This window comes from Bubalus bubalis, chromosome 6, assembly GCF_019923935.1.
Source record: "Bubalus bubalis isolate 160015118507 breed Murrah chromosome 6, NDDB_SH_1, whole genome shotgun sequence".
In the NCBI taxonomy this organism is placed as follows: domain Eukaryota; kingdom Metazoa; phylum Chordata; class Mammalia; order Artiodactyla; family Bovidae; genus Bubalus; species Bubalus bubalis.
In genome coordinates this window covers 35,041,528-35,064,748 of record NC_059162.1, presented here as the reverse complement: position 1 = coordinate 35,064,748, position 23,221 = coordinate 35,041,528, and the positions used below count along the sequence as shown (strand labels likewise).

At 38.1% G+C, this 23,221-nt stretch overlaps 1 protein-coding gene across 1 annotated transcript in view; it reads right to left on the bottom strand.

Moving 5' to 3' along the window:
- LOC112585773 (calcium-binding mitochondrial carrier protein SCaMC-1) overlaps positions 1 to 23,221 on the bottom strand; it is a 64,213-nt gene that overhangs the window by 15,800 nt on the left and 25,192 nt on the right. The window contains exons 8-11 of the mRNA XM_044945441.2: positions 21,188 to 21,319; positions 20,259 to 20,366; positions 13,263 to 13,430; positions 1,400 to 1,541 (exon numbers count right to left, since the gene is read on the bottom strand). Of these exons, the coding sequence (XP_044801376.2) occupies positions 1,400 to 1,541; positions 13,263 to 13,430; positions 20,259 to 20,366; positions 21,188 to 21,319 (550 nt within the window). The remainder of the gene's footprint in view (positions 1 to 1,399; positions 1,542 to 13,262; positions 13,431 to 20,258; positions 20,367 to 21,187; positions 21,320 to 23,221) is intronic.

The window sequence follows — 23,221 nt, the reverse complement described above, 5'->3', positions numbered from 1 at the left end:
AACTAAACCACCACCATACAAATGGTAAATGAGCACATAAAAAATATTCAAAATCACTAGACACTAATAAAAGTCACAAAGAGATTTTATTGTACATCAGCAGAATATCTAAATTGTAAGACTGACAATAAAAAGTGCTAACAAAGATGAGCAACTGGGACTTATAGATTGCTTTTATAATGCAAACTGAAATAAGCATTTTGGAAAACAAATTTGACAATATCCACTAAAGTTGAATATGCATTTATTCTATAATCAAAAAAGATGCTTATGTTTTTCAAAAGACAAGTACATGAATATTCATATCCATTTTATTCATAATAGCCCCAAAACAGAAACAACCCAGATGGCCATCAATAGTATAATGGATAAATTGGAATATTATAGAGCAAAGATGGAGAAGGCAATGGCACCCCACTCCAGTACTCTTGCCTGGAAAATCTCATGGACGGAGGAGCCAGGTGCGCTGCAGTCCATGGGGTCGCTAAGAGTTGGACACGACTGAGCGACTTCCCTTTCACTTTTCACTTTCATGTATTGGAGAAGGAAATGGCAACCCACTCCAGTGTTCTTGCCTGGAGAATCCCAGGGACAGGGGAGCCTGGTGGGCTGCATAGTCCAGTCTATGGGGTCACATAGAGTCGGACACAACTGAAGCAACTTAGCAGTAGCAGCATAGAGCAAAGAAAAAGACTACATGTAACAGTGACTCTCCAAGATAGTACACAGTTTTTAAGAACAGATAAACTAATAAACGATGATAAAATCAGAATAATAATTACTTTGGTGTGGAATGTTTATTAACTGGGAAAGGCATAAAGAAACCTTCTGTAATGCTAAAAATGTACTGTCTTAATCTAGTTGGTAGTTTCATGTGTATATATATATATATATATATATATATTTGTAAAAACTCCTACAATCAACAGTTGTCAGACTCTTTCTGAATTCAACAGATAAATTTTTTCTAATAATTGGCAGATATTTTATCAACTTCTTTTTAAATGAATTTGAATCACTATATACCATCTTGCAAAAATCCTTTAAAAGTCACTTAGATAAATACCTAACTTTTGAATCCTTCATTATCACAATCTTGTAAACTCTAGTTCAAGAATAGACTGGATACCTTTGGCATGGAGACATTAATTCTACCACCCAAGGCAGAATATCCCATCTTCATGTGGCTATGAAGTTTAGATTTGATCTTTAAAACTCAATTTCAAATAAATAGGACCATTAAAACTCATATGAAGAGGATTTCCTAATTTAGTCTTTTCAAAAAAACTAACATGAATGATGGTAATGAGGAGAATTCTAAGACATTCTTCAGAGCAGAAAGTAAAAGTCCTAAATCATATGGGGTTTTGTAACTATCATCCTTCTCACAAAAACTCACCTTGAACCTGCATGCGAGTTCTCACTAGATTCAGTGGGTAGCTGGCAAACTGACCACAGAAGTTAGAGAAGGCACAACATCCCATCAAAATCACCAGTCCAGGGTCTTCTGCATGAGTGTTCAGCCAGTGAGTCTTCAAAAGCTGACAGAGAACAAAGTAACAATACACTTTAACAGCTGTTAAAGAAGAACCAAGATAATAAAATGCTAATATATTTTCTCACCACAGTCAGACTCCTTGCTATCTTCTGTGTTACATTAGCAAAGTATATAAAATGCAGAATGCAGTAATCCAGTACAGAGTAGCAAAAGCCATAGGATATATATTTTTGAACTGCTAACTTTTCACATAATTTAATGCAAATTAATAAAGCCCTCAATATTTCACTTTCCTGGTGGCTCAGCTGGTTAAAAATCTGCCTGCAATGTGGAAGACCTGGGTTCAATCCCTGGGTTGGGAAGATCCCCTGGAGAAGGGAACAGCTACCCACTCCAGTATTCTGGCCTGGAGAATTCCATGGACTGCATAGTCCATGGGGTTACAAAGAGTCAGACCCGAAAGAGTGACTTTCACTTTCTTTTCAACATTGCAAGAACTCAAATTATCTAAATATTATCTCTTTTCCTAAGCACCATCCTAGCAATCAAAATTAGCCAGAGGTGTTCTCTATGCATAAAAACACCATGAGATTAGAGGACCTTATTGATGGAAACTGAATCTGGACTTTAGTTCCCTGGTTGCCTAATCTTTACAGAAGCTTATTATGTCAAATTGCATTTCTTCTTACAGTAGTATTTTTGTTTCAGCACTCCTTTACACTCTAAAATATCCTTGAGGACACCAAAAAGTTTTTGTTTATGTAGGTTACATCTATCAATATTTTCTATCACATGAGACATTGAAACAGAAAAATTTTAAACTGAATAATATGTTCTTATTAACCAGCAGAGGAATGTTATCATTAATCTGGGGGAAAAAATAAAAACTCTTTCATTGCAAGAGAATGAAAGTGACAAAGGTAAATAACATCTTCATATTATGAAAATAGTTCAGGCTTCAAGGACCCTTAGAAAGGGTCTCAGAAATTCACCTCTAGAGTGTCCAGATCATGCTTTAAATGACTGATTAAGTGGTTTTGAAATATCAAAATAATTATTTTAATCTAAAGATACCAGGCAATGCCATTGTTTACTTCTACTGGGCTGAATTGTGTCCCCCCACCACCAAAATTCTTATGTTGAAGCCCTAACCCTCAGGGCTTCAGAATGTCACTGTTCATGGATAACGTCTCTGAAGAGGTAATTAAGTTAAGTTCATTAGGCATTAAGAGTGGAGAGTTTGTATTCACACACGCTTGGTTGTCTGCCAGGATCCCCTCTCCATGGAATTTTCCAGGCAAGAATACTGGAGTGGGTTGCCATTTCTTCTCCAGGGGATCTTCCCAACCCAGGGATCAAACCCAGGTCTATTTTGTCTTCTGCACTGGCAGGCAAATTCTTTACCACTGTGCCACCTGGGAAACCCTTATTCAGAGTGGACCCTATTCCAATATGTCTGGAGTTCTCTTAAGTAGAAGTTTGGATACATATGTGCTGGCACACAAAGGAAACTACGTGAGGGCAGAGGGAGCTGGCCATCTGCAAGCCAAGGAGAGAGCTCTCAGAGAAACCTTGATCTTGGGCTTCTGGTCTCCGGAACTGTGAGAAAACAACTTCTCTTACACAAGCCACCTAGTCTGTGATATTTTGTTATGGCAACCCTAACAAACTAGTGCACTACTTTTAAGGCCCTTCCTCATTTAATGATTCTCCAACTTGATTAATTATCAGATTTACTTAGAATTTTTAAATTTATTTTTTATCAAAGTATAGTTAATTTCACCTGCTAGCACTCATTTCATATACTAGCGAAGTAATGCTCAAAATCCTCCAAGCTAGGCTTCAACAGTACGTGAACCATGAACTTCCAGATGTTCAAGCTGGATTTAGAAAAGGCAGAGACTGAGGGTGGGGAGAAGTAACAGGATAAAACCAAAGTGGAACTAAAACACTAAACAATAACAACATGAGAGTCATAAAGACAAATCAGAATTCAAGTGTTCTTAAAATGTTATATTCTTGGGGAAGAGGACAGTGCTACTACAGCTAACCTTAGAACCTTATTAAGAATAGATAGTAACCACATATCTGATAAGGCATTAATAAGCAGAATATATAAAGAACTCCTACAACTTAACAACCAAAAAGAACCTGATTTTAAAATGGGCAGAGGATTTGCATAGACATTTCTCCAAAGATGATATCCAAAGACAGCTACTATCAAAAAACAAGAAGTATACAGATGTGAAGAACTGGAACCCTTATACACTATTGCTGGGAAACTGTTATATGAAAAAAAATGATGGCGCCTCAAAAACTTAGTAGAATTACCATATGATCTAGCAATTCCACTTCTGGGTATATATTCAAAAAAATAAAAGAATCATCTCAAGTTAAAAAAAAAAAAGAAAAGGCAGAGGAATCAGAGATCAAATTGTCAACATCCACTGGATCACAGAAAAAGCAAGAGAATTCCAGAAAAACTTCCACTTCTGCTTCATTGACAACGCTAAAGTCTTTGACTGTGTGGATCACAACAAACTGTGGAAAAATCTTAAGGAGATGGAATACCACACCACCTTACCTGCCTCCTGAGAAGTCAAGTCACTCAGTCATGTCCGACTCTTTGTGACCCCATGGTCTGTAGCCTGCCACGCTCCTCTGTCCATGGTATTTTCTAGGCAAGAGTACTGGAGTGGGTTGCTATTTCCTTCTCCAGGGGATCTTCCCAACCCAAGGATCAAACCCAGGTCTCCCGCATTGCAGGCAGACACTACCGCATGGGCCATTAGGAAAGCCCCTGCCTCCTGAGAAACCTGTATGCAAGTCAAGAAGTAACAGTTAGAACCAGACATGGAACAACAGACTGGTTCCAAATTGGGAAAGGAATATATCAAGGCTGTATATTGTCACCCTGCTTATTGGACTTCTATGCAGAATACATCATGTGAAATGCCGGGCTGGACGAAACACAAGCTGGAATCAAGATGGCTGAGAGAAATATCAATAACTTCAGATATGCAGATGACACCACCATTATGGCAGAAAGTGAAGAGGAACTAAAGAGCCTCTTGATAAAGGTGAAAGAGAAGAGCGAAAAAGCCGGCTTAAAACTCAACGATCAAAAAACTAAGATCATGGCATCTGGTCCCATCACTTCATGGCAAATAGACGGGGAAACAATGGAAACAGTGACAGACTCCATTTTCTTGGGCTCCAAAATCACTGCAGGTGGTGACTTCAGCCATGAAATTAAAAGACACTTGTTCCTTGGAAGAAAAGCTATGACAAACCTAGACAGTGTATTAAAAAGCAGAGACATTACTTTGCCAACAAAGGTCTGTATAGTCAAAGCTATGGTTTTCCAATGGTCATGTATGGATATGAGAGTTGGACCATAAAGAAGGCTGAGTGCCGAAGAATTGATGCTTTTGAACTGTGGTGATGAAGACTCTTGAGAGTCCCTTTGACAGCAAGGAGATCAAAGCAATCAATCCTAAAGGAAATCAGTCCTGAATATTCATTGGAAGGACTGATGGTGAAGCTGAAGCTCCAATACTTTGGCCACCTGATTCGAAGAGCCAACTCATTGAAGGCAGGAGGAGAAGGGGACGATGGAGGATGAGTTGGTCGGATGGCATCACCAACTCAATGGACATGAGTTTGAGCAAGCTCCAGGAGATGGTGAAGGACAGGGAAGCTTGGCATGCTGCAGTCCATGGGGTCTCAGAGGGTCAGACACAACTGAGTGACTGAACAACAATAGTTAATTTATGATGTTGTGTTAATTTCTGCTGTACAGCAAAGTGACTTAGTTATACACATATATACATTTTTTAATATTCTTTTCCATTATAATTTATCCCAGGATATTTAATATAGTTTCCTGTACTATACAGTAGTACCTTGTTGTTTATACATCCTATATATAATAGTTTGCAACTATTAACCCCTAACTCCTGGTCCCACTCTCACCTATCATCCCTCCCCCTTAGCAACCACAAGTCTGTTCTCTATATCTGTGACTGTTTCTGTTTCATAGATAGGTTCATTTGTGCCATATCTTATATTCCACATAAAAGTGATGACATATGGTATTTGTCTTTCTCTTTCTAGCTTACTTCACTTAGTCTGATAATCTCTAGTTGCATCCATGTTGCTGCAAATGACTACAAATCATTCTTTTAATGGCTGAGTAGTATTCCACTGTATATATGTACTACATCTTCTTTATCCATTCATCTGTTGATAGTTGTTCAGGTTGGTTCCATGTTTTGGCTATCGTACATAGTGCTGCTATGGACACAGGTGTTGGTGGTTTAGTCGCTAAGTCGTGTCCGACTCTTGTGACCTCATGGATTGTAGCCTGCTAGGCACCCCTGTCCATGGGATTCTCCAGGCAAGAATACTGGAGTGGGTTTCCATTTCCTTCTCCAGAGGAGCTTCCCCACCCAGGAATTAAACCTGGGTTTCCTGCTTTGCAGGCAGATGCTATACCAACTGAGCTATGAGGGAAGCCATGAACATAGGGGTGCATGTACATTTTTGAATTTTAATTTTCTCCAGATATATGCCCAGGAGTAGAAATGCGGGATCATTCTATTTTTAGTTTTCTGAGGAACCTCCATACTGTTCTCCAGAAAGTGGCTGCACCAACTTAATTCTCACCAACAGTGTAGGGGGGTTCCCTTTTCTCTACATCCTTTCTAGATTTATTATTTGTAGATTTTTAAATGATGGCCATTCTGACTGGTGTGAGGTGATACCTCATTGTAGTTTGATTTACCTTTCTCTAATAGTTAGTGATAGAGTATTGTTTCATGTGCCTATTGGCCATCTGTATGTCTTCTTTAGAGAAATGTCTGTTTGGGTCTTCTGTGCATATTTCCCTTGATCATTTAGTCTCCCAACATATCAAAGACCATTTTTTCAAGCTTTGTCTGTTATCCTAGATGGACTTCTTCTAACACTGTGTGTGTGCTTAGTCGCTCAGTCAATCCTAAAATTCATATGGAAATATGAGGGACTCAGGATAGCCCAAACAATTCTGAGAGAAAAAAGAAAAAGCTAGAGAAGTCATATTTTCTAATTTCAAACTTACTAGAGAACCACACCAATTAAGGCAGCTTTGGTTCTGGTATAAGGACAGACATACTGATCAATGAAATAGAATTTGAGGGTTCAGAAGTAAACCTTTAACATGTATGGTTAACTTCAATAATATTGCCAAGCCCATCTGGTGGAGAAAATAGTCTTTTCAACAAATGTTATTGATACAACTGGATATCCACATGCAAAAGAATGGAGTTAAACCCCTGCCTAACACCATATTGAATTAATTCAAAATGCATAGTAGACCTAAAGTAAGAGTTAAAAACGTAAAACCCTTAGAAGATATAAATCTTCTGTGTTCTTGGAGTAGGCAGTGGTTTCTTATATATGACACCAAATACAATAGTAACAAAAGAAATAATAAATAAATTTGACTTCATCAAAATTTAAAACTTTTCTGTAAAAGATAATATATGGAATGGAAGAAAATAATTGCAGATCAAATATCTAAGGCACTTGTATCTATTATATGCAAAGAACTACAACTAAACAAGAAAAAAAACAAATTAATAATAGACAACAATACCACTTTCTATTCACAAAGATAACAAAATCAAGAAGACAGATAATAACAAGAGTTGGCAAGGATGTGGAGAACTCAGACCCTCATTCACTGCTGGTGGAAATTAAATGGTATAGCCACTTTGGAAAACAGTTTGGCAGTTCTTCAAGAGGTTAAACATAGAGTTATCTAATGACACAGCAATTCTACTCCTAGATACATATCCAAGAGAATGAAAACATATGTCTACACAAAAACTTGTACTCAATTTCATAGCAGCATTACTCATAATAGTAAAAAAGTGGAAATAGTTATTTGTCCATTAACTGATGAATGAGGCAAACAAGAGATAGTATACCCATATAATGGAATAATATTCAGAAAAAAGGAGCGGTGGCTGCACTGGTGCAGGAGGGCCGAGAGGAGCTACTCCACATTCAAGGTCAGGAGGGGCGGCAGTGAGGAGATACCTCTCATCCAAGGTAAGAAGCAGCGGCTGCACTTTGCTGGAGCAGCTGTGAAGAGATTACCCCAAGGTATTTCTTACGTCCAAGGTAAGAGAAACCCAAGTAAGATGGTAGGTGTTGTGAGAGGGCATCAGAGGGCAGACACACTGAAATCATAATCACAGAAAACTAGTCAATCTGATCACATGGACCACAGCCTTGTCTAACTCAATGAAACTAAGCCATGCCGTGTGGGGCCACCCAAGACGGGCGGGTCATGGTGGTGAAGTCTGACAGAATGTGGTCCACTGGAGAAGGGAATGGCAAACCACTTCAGTATTCTTGCCTTGAGAACCCCATGAACAGTATGAAAAGGCAAAATGATAGGATACTGAAAGATGAACTCCCCAGGTCGGTAGGTGCCCAATACGCTACTGGAGATCAGTGGAGAAATAACTCCAGAGAGAATGAAGGGATGGAGCAAAAGCAAAAACAATACCCAGCTGTGGATGTGACTGGTGATAGAAGCAAGGTCTGATGCTGTAAAGAGCAATATTGCATAGGAACCTGGAATGTTAGGTCCATGAATCAAGGCAAATTGGAAGTAGTCAAACAGGAGATGGCAAGAGTGAACGTCGACATTCTAGGAATCAGTGAACTAAAATGGACTGGAATGGGTGAATTTAATTCAGATAACCATTATATCTACTACTGTGGGCAGGAATCCCTTAGAAGAAATGGAGTAGCCATCATGGTCAACAAAAGAGTCCAAAATGCAGTACTTGGATGCAATCTCAAAAATGACAGAATGATCTCTGTTCGTTTCCAAGGCAAACCATTCAATATCACAGTAATCCAAGTCTATGCCCCAACCAGTAACACTGAAGAAGCTGAAGTTGAACGGTTCTATGAAGACCTACAAGACCTTTTAGAACTAACACCCAAAAAAGATGTCCTTTTCATTATAGGGGACTGGAATGCAAAAGTAGGAAGTCAAGAAACACCTGGAGTAACAGGCAAATTGGCCCTGGAGTACGAAATGAAGCAGGGCAAAGGCTAATAGAGTTTTGCCAAGAGAATGCACTGGTCATAGCAAACACCCTCTTCCAACAACACAAGAGAAGACTCTACACATGGACATCACCAGATGGTTGACACCAAAATCAGATTGATTATATTCTTTGCAGCCAAAGATAGAGATGCTCTATACAGTCGGCAAAAACAAAACTGGGAGCTGACTGTGACTCAGATCATGAACTCCTTATTGCCAAAGTTAGACTTAAAATTGAAGAAAGTGGGGAAAACCACTAGACCATTCAGGTATGACCTAAATCAAATCCTTTATGATTATACAGTGGAAGTGAGAAATAGATTTAAGGGCCTAGATCTGATAGATAGAGTGCCTGATGAACTATGGACGGAGGTTCATGCATTGTACAGGAGACAGGGATCAAGACCATCCCCATGGAAAAGAAATGCAAAAAAAGCAAAATGGCTGTCTTGGGAGGCCTTACAAATAGCTGTGAAAAAAAGAGAAGCGAAAGGCAAAGGAGAAAAGGAAAGATATAAGCATCTGAATGCAGAGTTCCAAGAATAGCAAGAAGAGATAAGAAAGCCTTCCTCAGCAATCAATGCAAAGAAATAGAGGAAAACAACAGAATAGGAAAGACTAGAGATCTCTTCCACCCCACTCCAGTACTCTTGCTTGGAAAATCCCATGGGTGGAGGAGCCTGGTGGGCTGCCGTCTACAGGGTCGCACAGAGTCAGAACGACTGAAGTGACTTAGCAGTAGTAGCAGAGATCTCTTCAAGAAAATTAGAGATACCAAGGGAAAATTTCATGCAAAGATGGGCTCGATAAAGGACAGAAATGGTATGGACCTAACAGAATCAGAAGATATTAAGAAAAAGTGGCAAGAATACACAGAAGAACTGTACAAAAAAGATCTTCACGACCCAGATAATCATGATGGTGTGATCACTCACCTAGAGCCAGACATCCTGGAATGTGAAGTCAAGTGGGCCTTAGGAAGCATCACTACGAACAAAGCTAGTGGAGGTGATGGAATTCCAGTTGAACTATTCCAAATCCTGAAAGATGATGCTGTGAAAGTGCTGCACTCAATATGCCAGCAAATTTGGAAAACTCAGCAGTGGCCACAGGACTGGAAAAGGTCAGTTTTCATTCCAATCCCAAAGAAAGGCAATGCCAAAGAATGCTCAACTACCGCACAATTGCACTCATCTCACACGCTAGTAAAGTAATGCTCAAAATTCTCCAAGCCAGGCTTCAGCAATATGTGACCTGTGAACTTCCAGATGTTTCAAGCTGGTTCTAGAAAAGGCAGAGGAACCAGAGATCAAATTGTCAACATCCGCTGGATCATGGAAAAAGCAACACAGTTCCAGAAAAACATATATCTCTGCTTTATTGACTATGCCAAAGCCTTTGACTGTGTGGATCACAATAAACTGTGGAAAATTCTGTAAGAGATGGGAATCCCAGGCCACCTGAGCTGCCTCTTGAGAAACCTATATGCAGGTCAGGAAGCAACAGTTAGAACTGGACATGGAACAACAGACTGGTTCCAAATAGGTAAAGGAGTACGTCAAGGCTGTATATTGTCACCCTGCTTATTTAACTTACATGCAGAGTACATCACAAGAAACGCTGAGCTGGAAGAAGCACAGCTGGAATTAAGATTGCAGGGAGAAATATCAATAACCTCAGATATGCAGATGACACGACCCTTATGGCAGAAAGTGAAGAGGAACCAAAAAGCCTCTGGATGAAACTGAAAGAGGAGAGTGAAAAAGTTGGCTTAAAGCTAAATATTCAGAAAACGAAGATCATGGCATCTGGTCCCATCACTTCATGGCAAATAGATGGGGAAACAGTGAAACAGTGTCAGACTTTATTTTTGGGGAAGACTCTCAAGAGTCTTCTCCAACACCACAGTTCAAAAGCATCAATTCTTCGGCGCTCAGCCTTCTTCACAGTCCAACTCGAAAAACACTGCAGATGGTGATTGCAGCCATGAAATTAAAAGATGCTTACTCCTTGGAAGGAAAGTTATGACCAAACTAGATAGCATGTTCGAAAGCAGAGACATTACTTTGCCAACAAAGGTCTGTCTAGTCAAGGCTATGGTTTTTCCAGTGGTCATGTATAGATGTGAGAGTTGAACTGTGAAGAAAGCTGAGCAACAAAGAATTGATGCTTTTGAACTGTGGTGTTGGAGAAGACTCTTGAGAGTCCCTTGGACACTGCAAGGATATCCAACCAGTCCATTCTAAAGGAGATCAGTCCTGGGTGTTCTTTGGAAGGAATGATGCTAAAGCTGAAACTCCAGTACTTTGGCCACCTCATGTGAAGAGTTGACTCATTGGAAAAGACTCTGATGCTGGGAGGGATTGGGGGCAGGAGGAGAAGGGGACGACAGAGGATGAGATGGCTGGATGGCATCACGGACTCAATGGACGTGAGTTTGAGTGAACTCTGGGAGTTGGTGATGGACAGGGAGGCCTGGAGTGCTGCAATTCATGGGGTCGCAAACAGTCGGACACGACTGAGCGATTGAACTGAACTGAACTGATTCAGAAAAAAGAATGAAATGCTGATAAATGCTATAATATGGATGAAACTTGAAACCATATTTCTGAGTGAAAAGAAGCCAGTCATAAAACATTACACGCTGTATAATTGCATTTATATGAAGTGTCCTGACTGGACAAATCTATAGACACAGAATACAGATTAGTGGTTTCCAGGGAGTGGAGGAGTTGGATGTGGGGAATGATTCCTAATGAGTACAGGGTTTCTTTTAGGAGTGATAAAAATGGTATTGAATTAAATAGTAGGGATGGTTTTACAACCTGTGACTATATTGAACTGTACACTTTAAAATGGTATATGATTATATCTCAATAAAGTTTTTATGATAGAAAATCTTGTCAGCTATGGCATTCCTATGCCCAGAGCCTTCCAATAGTTTCCCATTTCACCTAGAGCAAAAATTAAAGTCCCTTCTACAATCTGCAAGGCCTTGAGAAATCTGCCCTGACCCAGCAGATCTCTGACCTCATCTCCTACTAATCTCTTCTGGCTTACTCTGCTCCAGCTGCACAGGTATCCATCCACCCTAAATGTCCTCTTTGTACATGTATGTGTGGCTCAACCCCCTCACATCCTCTGGTCTTTACTCAGAAAGTATCTTTTCAGGAAGCCCTTCCAGTCACTAAACTATCTACTCTCCTTTCCTGCTTCATTTTTCTTCACAACCCTATTACTACCATATGCCATGCTTCAGAAGTTTATTGTCTGTCTCACAGTGAAAGAATGTTGAGCTCCCTACAGATAGGACTTTCTGTCTCTTCTGTTTGGTGTACCTAGAACAGAGCGTGGTACATGTCACTCAGTAATTATTTATTGAATGAATACATCCTCACTTTTAAGGTGAGAGGATTCAGGCACAGAGAGGTTAAGCAAATTATGAAGCCATAATTTGTACTCAAGCAGTCTGAGTCCACAATCCTAACTGCTATCCTCAGTTCAGTTCAGTTCAGTGGCTCAGTCGTGTACGACTCTTTGCGACCCCATGAATCGCAGCACGCCAGGCCTCCCTGTCCATCACCAACTCCCGGAGTCACTCAGACTCACGTCCATCGGGTCTGTGATGCCATCCAGCCATCTCATCCTCTGTCGTCCCCTTCTCTTCCTGCCCCCAATCCCTCCCAGCACCAGAGTCTTTTCCAGTGAGTCAACTCTTCGCATGAGGTGGCCAAAGTACTGGAGTTTCAGCTTCAGCATCATTCCTTCCAAAGAAATCCCAGGGCTGATCTTCAGAATGGACTGGTTGGATCTCCTTGCAGTCCAAGGGACTCTCAAGAGTCTTCTCCAACACCACAGTTCAAAAGCATCAATTCTTCGGCGCTCAGCCTTCTTCACAAGTCCAACTCTCACATCCATATATGACTGCTATCCTAACCGATAAGAATTAATAAGTTTGGTGGGTTGGAAGGTACTCAGGATTACTAAAAAAGGAGGGAGTTGTACAGGGAATGTCATGCTTGATGGTCTGTTAGGATCAGCCACAGAGAATGACCAAAGTGAAACTGGACACTACTAACAGAGAAAAAAAGGTCATTATTATTTTGCACTCCTACTTTCCTCCCCAGAAAAGAACTTACATTCTTCTCTTCCTTTTTCTGAATTAAGTGACTATAATTGATTTGGAATAGATGATTACTATAACCAGAAATTATTCACGAGGAACCCCAGAAGAGAAGTAACATGAGCCAAATCAGACTTCTGACACTAGGAAAAAATGGGGAACAAAACAGCATCATTCAATCTCCTTGGTGGTCTGAAGATCAGGAGAGAGGTTTTAAAAACAGCTTCAAGTTACTGATATACCAGCTATAGAAACCCAGCAACAGATGGAGTCACTAAGGTGGAGTGGGTTGTGTGCAGGGAAAGGAAAGGAAAGGTCAAGGTCAATACTTATAGAAAACAAGCTTATAGAAAACAATACTTATAGAAACAATCCTGAGAAAGAGAAGCCAGAAAAACAAACTGTAAAAAGAAAAATATGTTTTCTATTCACTCAGTTTTAAATGTATTTTTGATTTAAAATTTTTTCAATTGTATTATATTTTCAGATCTAATAAATCTGATGTAAGGCCATCATAGAAACAAACTCACCTCATAGAGAGTGATATCTACACCCGCATATGGTATGACAGTCAGAAGACTAGGAATGTAGCCTTTGTAAAAGCCTGTAATCTTTTCAAGCTTCCAGATCTTCCTGGCACAGTCCAATAGCCCAGAGTACTGTCCAGTTTTACTTACAGCCAAATTAGTTTTTAAAACCTGAATGTAAAAGAATGTTATAGGGTCACTGATCAGTTACCCAACCCAGGGCAATCCTATAAAGTGTGAGCTACAGTTTAGAAATTAGAAATTTCTATTTTCTATATTAGAATTTAGAAAGAGAAAACAATCTTAGGTCAAACTGTATTTTCAATGACAGTATACCTGCTATCATTTTCCTACTTATTCTTGGAATATTCTACTTTTGCATACTACTATGTAACAGTCCATAGGGTCACAAAGAGTTGGACACACTGAGCAACTGAGCACACACACATACACACACATGTTACAAATACAGTGCTTAAATACAAATACAGTGCTTTTACCAAATTCCTGAACTTAACTTTGCAGGAAGATAAAGTATCTGAATCCAGCTGTTCTTCTTTCTAAATTACACTCTAGTGTAGCCACAGCTATTATTGCACTGTACGTCAGATAAGGAACCCAAAATAGAATATAATTGGACCAACCGCTATGGAAAACAAGTTGGAGGTTCCTCAAAAAATTAAAAGAAGACCTACCCTATGACCCAGCAATTCTTCTTCTGGTTATAATACACAAAAGAAATGAAAACAGGATTTCAAAGAGATATATGCACTACTATGTTTGTATGTTTAGCACTATTCTGTAGCATTATTTACAATAGCCAAGATATGGAAATAAGCTCGTCAACAGATATATATATGCATATATATATCTTCTTTGTCCGTTCATATATATACATATATGTATATATTATAATAGAATGTTATTCAGCCATGAAAAAGGAGGACATTCTGCCATGTGTAGTGTGCTAAGTGAAATAAATCAGAGGAAGACAAGTACAGTACAGTATCACATGTATGTTTAATCTAAAAAGCCAAACTTGCAAAAACAGAGTAAAATGGTGGTTACCAGGGCATAAGAGGTGGGGCAGGTAAGATAGATGCAATTTAAGGGTACAAACTTGCAACAAGTAATAATTAAGCTCTAGAGAAACGGCAACCCACTCCAGTGTTCTTGCCTGGAGAATCCTAGGGACGGGGGAGCCTGGTGGGCTGCCGTCTATGGGGTCGCACAGAGTCGGAATGACTGAAGCAACTTAGCAGCAGCAGTAGCAGAGATCGAACACACAGTATAGTGAATACAGACAACAATCTTGTACTATAATCAACCATCTTGCTGAGAGACTCAAATCAGATCAGATCAGTCGCTCAGTCGTGTCCGACTCTTTGCTGAGAGACTAGAACTTATTTATTCCAACCACTAAAAAGAAAGAATAACTATGAGTATGATTGTAGTGCTAAATATTGCTATAATATATAAATGTATTAAATTAACTGTTGAACACCTTAAATTTACATAATACTATTTGTCAGATAGGTTCAGGAAAGAAACCTAAAAGAAAAATGAAGCTCCTACAACCTCCATCTCCAACATAAGTATCCTAATAAACTGATATTAGGATTTCACAAACATCAACACATGTATACATATACACACAACTTGTGAATGGCAGTAGGTTTTTTAAACCATATACATATATACATATATATATATACACACACACACATATAAGAGCACACACACAAATACCAACTCGCTCAGTCGTGTCCGACTCTTTGCAACCCCATGGACTGTAGCCTACCAGGCTCATCTGTCCATGGGATTTTCCAGGCAATAGTACTGGAGTGGATTGCCATTTCCTTCTCCAACACAAAGAAAGACCCAAAAAATAGAAAATAAAAGACTAAGGAACTTATCCAGGTGAAAGGATGTTAAAGAGACCTGACACGTGATCTGAATTGGATCTGGAAAAAGAAATTACTATAAAGACAATTATTAGAACAATTAACAATTAATTACATTTCAATAAGGACTGTGGATTAGATAATAGCATTGTACTGCTGATAAATTTCCTGATTTTGACAATATATAAAAGAAAGTTCTTCATTCTAAGGAAATTCACACTGAAATTTTTAAAGGTAAAGGAACACAACATTTCCAACTTTCTCTCTCTCTACACAAACACACACACACGCACACACACACACACCTGTATGGAGAAAGGCAAAATGTTTATTGAAATTTGTGCAGAATATCCAGAGTTTCCTTGGACTAATGGAAAACACAGAAAACTCTGCTGACATTGAAGTTTAGCATGAAATAAGCTGTTTCTTAGGTTCATCTAGTCAAGGCTATGGTTTTTCCTGTGGTCATGTATGGATGTGAGAGTTGGACTGTGAAGAAGGCTGAGTGCCTAAGAATTGATGCTTTTGAACTGTGGTGTTGGAGAAGACTCTTGAGAGTCCCTTGGACTGCAAGGAGATCCAACCAGTCCATTCTGAAGGAGATCAGCCCTGGGATTTCTTTGGAAGGAATGATGCTGAAGCTGAAACTCCAGTACTTTGGCCACCTCATGTGAAGAGTTGACTCATTGGAAAAGACTCTGATGCTGGGAGGGATTGGGGGCAGGAGGAGAAGGGGACGACAGAGGATGAGATGAATGGATGGCATCACTGACTCGATGGATGTGAGTCTCAGTGAACTCTGGGAGTTGGTGATGGACAGGGAGGCCTGGTGTGCTGCAATTCATGGGGTCGCAAAGAGTCAGACACGACTGAGCGACTGATCTGATCTGATCTGATCTTACCAAGTGGGAAAGAAACTTGGTGAGCCTTAATTGTTATACTATTTATTCATTTTTCACTGAGAAATGCTATGATAGAAATGTATTTGCAGGAATCTCCTTATCTCCTACTAGATCAGTTGCTTCTTTACTGTGCATATATAAAGCTACACAATCTGAAGGACATACTGCTTATCCTAGATTATATATAAATACTGCCAGATAAACACAGGTCAATTTATACTTTGAAGAGAAAATAATCTTAAAATTCAAAAACCACATGGAAAATCTGTGTTGTTTTTAAAAATTGGATGTTTCATTCTTATAAAAAAAGTAAAGAAGTATCATCATGACAGAAAAATATATTCTGAATATATTTAAATTTTATACATATGCTCTGACTCATAGCTCTAAAATTAATCACCTTCATGATTAATCCAGGGTCTCTGGGTGTTCCTTGTATTCATTAACTTGGAATTTATAAAAAATAAATAATAGCAAAACAAATCAGAGACTTTTTTTTTATTTTATTTTATTTTTAAACTTTACATAACTGTATTAGTTTTGCCAAATATCAAAATGAATCTGCCACAGGTATACATGTGTTCCCCATCCTGAACCCTCCTCCCTCCTCCCTCCCCATTCCATCCCTCTGGGTCATCCCAGTGCACCAGCCCCAAGCATCCAGTATCGTGCATCGAACCGGGACTGGCAACTCATTTCATACATGATATTTTACATGTTTCAATGCCATTCTCCCAAATCTTCCCACCCTCTCCCTCTCCCACAGAGTCCATAAGACTGTTCTATACATCAGTGTCTCTTTTGCTGTCTCGTACACAGGGTTATTGTTACCATCTTTCTAAATTCCATATATATGCGTTAGTATACTGTATTGGTGTTTTTCTTTCTGGCTTACTTCACTCTGTATAATAGGCTCCAGTTTCATCCACCTCATTAGAACTGATTCAAATGTGTTCTTTTTAATGGCTGAATAATACTCCATTGTGTATATGTACCACCTTCATGATTAATCCAGGGTCTCTGGGTGTTCCTTGTATTCATTAACTTGGAATTTATAAAAAATAAATAATAGCAAAACAAATCAGAGACTTTAAAACAAAAATAATTTAAATCCTCAGAGGAATTCAAGATTACATTTCATCTAGGAAGACAGTTCAATATTTGCAAATCAATCAATGTCACACATTACATGAACATTGAAGGATAAAAATCATGTGATCATCTCAAGATGCAGAAAAAACTTCTGATAAAATTCAATATTCATTTATGATAAAACTCCCAAGAAAGTGGGCACAGAGGGATTATACCTCAATATAATAATGGCCATATAAGACAAACTTGTTGCCAACATCATACTCAATGGTGAAAAGCGAAGATCAGGAACAAAAAAAAGATGCTCACTAAACCACTTTTATTCAATACAGTATTGGAAGTCCTAGCCACAGTAGTCAGATAAGAAAAAGAAAATGGATCTAAATTGGAAAGAAGTAAAACTGTCATTGTTTGCAGGTGAGATGATACTATATAGAAAATACTAAAAAGGTGACACCAAGGAAACTATTCAAACTCATAAAGGAATTCAGTAAAGTTACAGAATATAAAATTATCATCCAGAGCTTTCCTGGTGGCCCAATGGTTAAGAATCCACCTGCCAAAGCAATTTTTAAAATTGACATGTGGAAACATAATTGTTGGTATTTCTTTACATTGACAATAAACTAACAGAAAGAGAAAATTAGAAAACAACCCATTTACAATTGCATCAAAAATAATGAAATACCTAGGAATAAATCTAACCAAAAAGATAAAGGACTTGTACCAGAAAACTGTAAGACACTGATGAAAGAAACTAAAGACAGCACAAACAAATGGGAAGATACCTATGCTCATGGATTAGAAGAATTAATATTATTAATATGACTATATTACTCAAGGCAATCTACAGATTTGGTGTAGGCTCTATCAAAATACCAATTGCATTTTTCACAGAACTAGGACAAATAAAATTTTTAAATTTGTATGGGAACACAAAATACCATAAATAGCCAAAACAATCTTGAGAAAGAAGAAGAAAGCTAGAGGTAACATACCCCTTGGTTTCAAACTATACTACAAAGCTTACAGCAATCAAAACAGTATGATGCTGGACCCAAAACAGACACATAAATCAATGGAAGGGAATAGAGAGCCAAGAAATAAACCCATATTTATATGGCTAATTGTAAATAATGCCAGAGGAGGCAAGATGTTGGAGGTACAATGGAGAAAAGACAGCCTTCTCAATAAATGGTGCTGGGAAGACTGGACAGTTATATGCAAAAGAGTCAACCCAGACTACTTTCTCACATCATTTACAAAAATAAACTCCAAATGGATTAAAGATTTAAATTTAAGACTTGAAACTATAAAACTCCTAGAAGAAAATATAGGCAGTGTACACTTTGACATCAGTCTTAGCAATATGTTTTGTATATGTCTCCTCAGGCAAAGGGAAACAAAAGCAAAAATAAACAGATGAAATTACATCAAATCAAAGGGCTTTTTCACAACAAAGGAAGCTATCAACAAAACAAAAAGGCAGCCTACTGAATGGAAGAAGATATCTGCAAATTATATATCTGATAAAGGGTTGATATCCAAAATATACAAAGAACTCATACAATTCAACATCAAACTCCCCACCAAAAAAATGGACAGAAGATCTGAGTAGACATTTTTCCAAAGAAGACATACAGATGACCAACAAACATGAAAGGATACTCAGTATCACAAATCATCAGAGAAATGAAAATCAAAACTATAATGAGATATCACCTCACACCTATCAGAATGGCTATCATCAAGAGACATCAAATAACAAGTGTTGGCAAGGATGTGAAGAAAGTGAACCCTTGAGCACTGTTGGTGGGAATATAAATTGGTGCAGCCACTATGGAAAACACTACAGAAGTTCTTCAAAGAAACCTAAAGATAGAACTACCATACGATCCAGCAACACCACTTTTGGGTGTTTTTCTGAAGAGAGCAAAAACCCTAATTTGAAAAGATATATGCACCCCTATGTTCATTGCAGCATTATTTAAAATAGCCAATATATGGAAGCAACCAAAGTGTCCATCAATAAATCAATGGATAAAGAAGACATATATATACACAGAAAGATCAAAAAGAAAAGCAAAATCCAAAATTATTTAATAGTAGAAGATTTCCCAGAGCCGGGAAAAAGATCATTAAAAAGATCTGAAATTAACTGACGAAAGAAAAGGGTCAGAATCTACACATTTCATGATAAAATTTCAGGAAAACAAGAATTAAAAGAAACTCTTAAGAGTTTCCAGATTATTTAATAAGAGTAATGCAAAGTGGTTGGATATAAGTTTAACTTAAAAATTCAGGTGTTTTCATATATACAAACAGTAAACATTAGCAAAATCTAATGAAATACATTAATAGCAACAAATACCACAATGTATCTAGTAATAAAAGCCTCAAATGCACAAGACCTGTATAAGAAAATTATAAACTTTATCAAATAATACAAGAAAAGATCTAAATGGAAAGGAAGACATATCTCATTGCTGGGCAAAAAAGAAATTCAATATTATAATTGTCATTTCTTCCCCAAATTCACTAAATACAACTAAGAGTCAAAATCCCAATTTGGTTTACTTTGGTTTTTTTAAGAAACTTGGCAAGCCAATTCTAATGTTCATATGGAAGGGAAAATGCAAGAAAATAACAACAACAGAATGTCCCATTGGCAGATGAATGGATAAAGAACATGTGGCATGCTTGTGTGTGTGTACATATATGTATATGTGTACATATATGTATATATATATGTACACACACACAACAGAATGTTACTTAGCCATCAAAAAGAATGAAATAATGCCATTTGCAACAATATGGATGGACCTAGATATTATCATACTAAGCAAAGTCAGAAAGACAAATACTGTATCACTTATATGAGTAAATATAAGTGATATTTATATTTTAGTAAAATAAAATATGATACAAATCAAAGCAACAGAAATGCCAGCTTAGCTATCACAGCTCTGGTAACACTACCCTAGCAACAGATTCTCTCTACTCAATAGCTACTAATAATAAGAGGATTCTGGCTCATTTGAAAAAAAATTAGCCATAATTTCCATTAAGGATAACAGATCTTTTTCAATAGCACTTACCTCTAAGGGGTAAATAAAAGACTGAGAAGTGGCACCAGCCAAAGAAGCAGAAGCAAACTTCTCAAGTGTTCCTAATTCACCTCCTTCAGAAGAAAGATACTCCTTATACTGTATTAACAAGAGTTCAAAGATATGTTAGCATTGACAAAGTTCAAAGAGGCATGCAAGTCATTCAATATCAGTGGATACCCAGGCATTTAATTTATAGTTTAAAACTATAATCCACATTTTCGTGCTGCTTAGTCACTCAGTCATGTCCAACTCTGCGATTCCACAGACTATAGCCCACCAGGCTCTTCTATCCATGAGATTTCCCAGGCAAGAATACTGGAGTGGGTTGCCATATCCTCTTCCAGGGGATCCTCCTGACCCAGGAATTGAACCCATGTCTTTTGCATTACCTAGTACCTAAATATAGTCATGTATATTAGATAGGAGGCCTCAACCTTAACAGTAGAGACTTCATCTTGTACCTCAATTTGCTTAGAATAAGACATACAGCAAATAAGGTATATAGCAAACATTCAACAAGTGTTGATTATGATAAGCAATAAATATAAAGAAAATGGAAAACTTTGAGATGGAAACAACTGAGAACGTTATGCAATATGTTTTGATGGCAACCATGTTATAATGAAGCAACATGACATGACAAACCCGTATTCTTGCCTCGAGAATCCCATGGAGAGAGGAGCCTGGCAGGCTACAGTCCATGGGGTCACAAATAGTTGGACATGACTGAAGCAACTTAACACACACACACACACAATTATATAATAATAATATAATTATATAACTTTATAATAATGTTCCAACACAGATAAACAACTACTTCCCTTTGTTTTGTAATAACCCCAACCGATTTTTTAAAAAGTAAAACTGAATAACATTCCCTTGTTAATAAATGTCATAGGCAGTGTGGTTTTTACCTGTTCATAAGACCAGATCTTAACAGCTATTTCAGGAGCAAGCTTGAGAATATTCGTACCATTTCCTCTCCACAAAGAAATGACTCTGCCTTCTTTCATCATCTCTATTAAATGGCTCATTATCTTCACATTCTTTGTTTCTAAACTCTGAGCCTTGAAAAGGAAAGGAAGAATTTTGAAAATCACAATACGATTTGAAGAACTTTGAAAACCACATATTGTAATTTTCATGTGATTGGCAGGACAGAGTTGAAGTTCCTAAAATATGGAAGGTCTCTCCTGTTGGGGAAACAGCAGCTGTTTGGGTGATTAGACAGCTTTTGAGCCATGTTTATTTTAATCCCTGCACTATAGCTTAAGAAGAGGACACCTTACACAGGGGACACAAGATCATGCTGCAGACATGGTTGCTTTGTTACCCCCTCCTCAGAGGGATGAACAAATGACTCTCCCATCAGGAAGAGTGAAACTGGGTGTACATTTCAAGAGAAGTGTCGGGGAAGCAACATTTCTGAAAAGTTAAGGCCACAGAAACTCAGAGAACTTATTGCTAACAAGTGGCTATGCGGCCTTTAACAAGGGTGATCAGTGTGGTCAATGAAAGCAGAGAAAAGAAAGCGGAATCCAACTAACTCTGTGGCCAAGATCTGAAACCCTTCTCCAGGGCACGTATTAGAAAAGAGGTATACACTTGTCTTAAGACAGTATCAGAGAATGTGCTCTAGACATTGACTATACTGCATTAACATGAGAAAAATTAAACCCAGAGCAATATGATGCAACATGTGAGTGAAGATAATGGGAAAAATAAAAGATGAAGTCAACAAATATAGTCCAGTAAAAGAAGCTACAAAAGTGGTTTTAAAATAAGAGGTATTAAAGAGCTATATATCTGTTTTTAAGGAGACTGGCAGCAGTCTGATGGCTGTAGTATGATAGTTGGATACCCAGTAAATGTGGAGGGGATCAGCAGGCTCATTGTAAAACATATATGAAGAGAAAAGGAGGAAAAACTGACCAAAAATGAAAAAAAAAAAAAAAAAACAAGAACCAGTATGAAGATAATTACCAACTCTCTATTGAGGAGAAAAAAACACAACCCAGAATGATACCTATATTTTACAGCCATAGTAATAAATAGGTTTACTTTAATTTGTGCAATAAATCTATAAAAGAGAGTTAAAATTCAGTCAACATAGAACATAAGGAAATCTTTCTGACCTGGCTTATATACGTCACTGAGCTAAGCCCTTGCATACCCACTCTCTCCTGCACCAGTCACTCTAGCTTCAGGGAGTCCCAGATAGACTCCACTTTAAATGGGTGCCTGCCTAGGTGACCATTAATCAGTCTACCTACATGCCTTCCTACCAGCCAACTGCCCTCCTGCGTCATCCCTTGGCCTCTCTGTTCGGAGCATTAGTAAGATAAAAATACAAGTGACAAGATTTCAGTATTTAGATCCTTTTGGAAATTTTGGTGCACCAATTATTGTCTCTCTTGCCAGCAAGATCTTTTATAAAATAATATAACCTGATGTTTGGGAGGATACAGGGAAAAAAGGTAGTTTCATACAGTACTAGGAAAAGTAATGAATGATAAATGTGACTACATATCAAAAGCCTTATGGAGTAACCATCATAGTCAACAAAAGAGTCTGAAATGCAGTACTTGGATGCAATCTCAAAAACAACCGAATGATCCCTGTTCGTTCCCAAGGCAAACCATTCAATGTCACAGTAACCCAAGTCTATGCCCCGACCAGTAATGCTGAAGAAGCTGAAGTTGAATGGTTCTATGAAGACCTACAAGACCTTTTAGAACTAACACCCAAAAAAGATAAACTTTTCATTATAGGGGACTGGAATACAAAAGTAGGAATTCAAGAAACACCTGGAGTAACAAGCAAATGAAGCGGGGCAGAGGCTAATAGAGTTTTCCCAAGAGAAAGCACTGGTCATAGCAAACACTTTCTTCCAACAACATAAGAGAAGACACTACACATGGACATTACCAGATGGTGGACACCAAAAT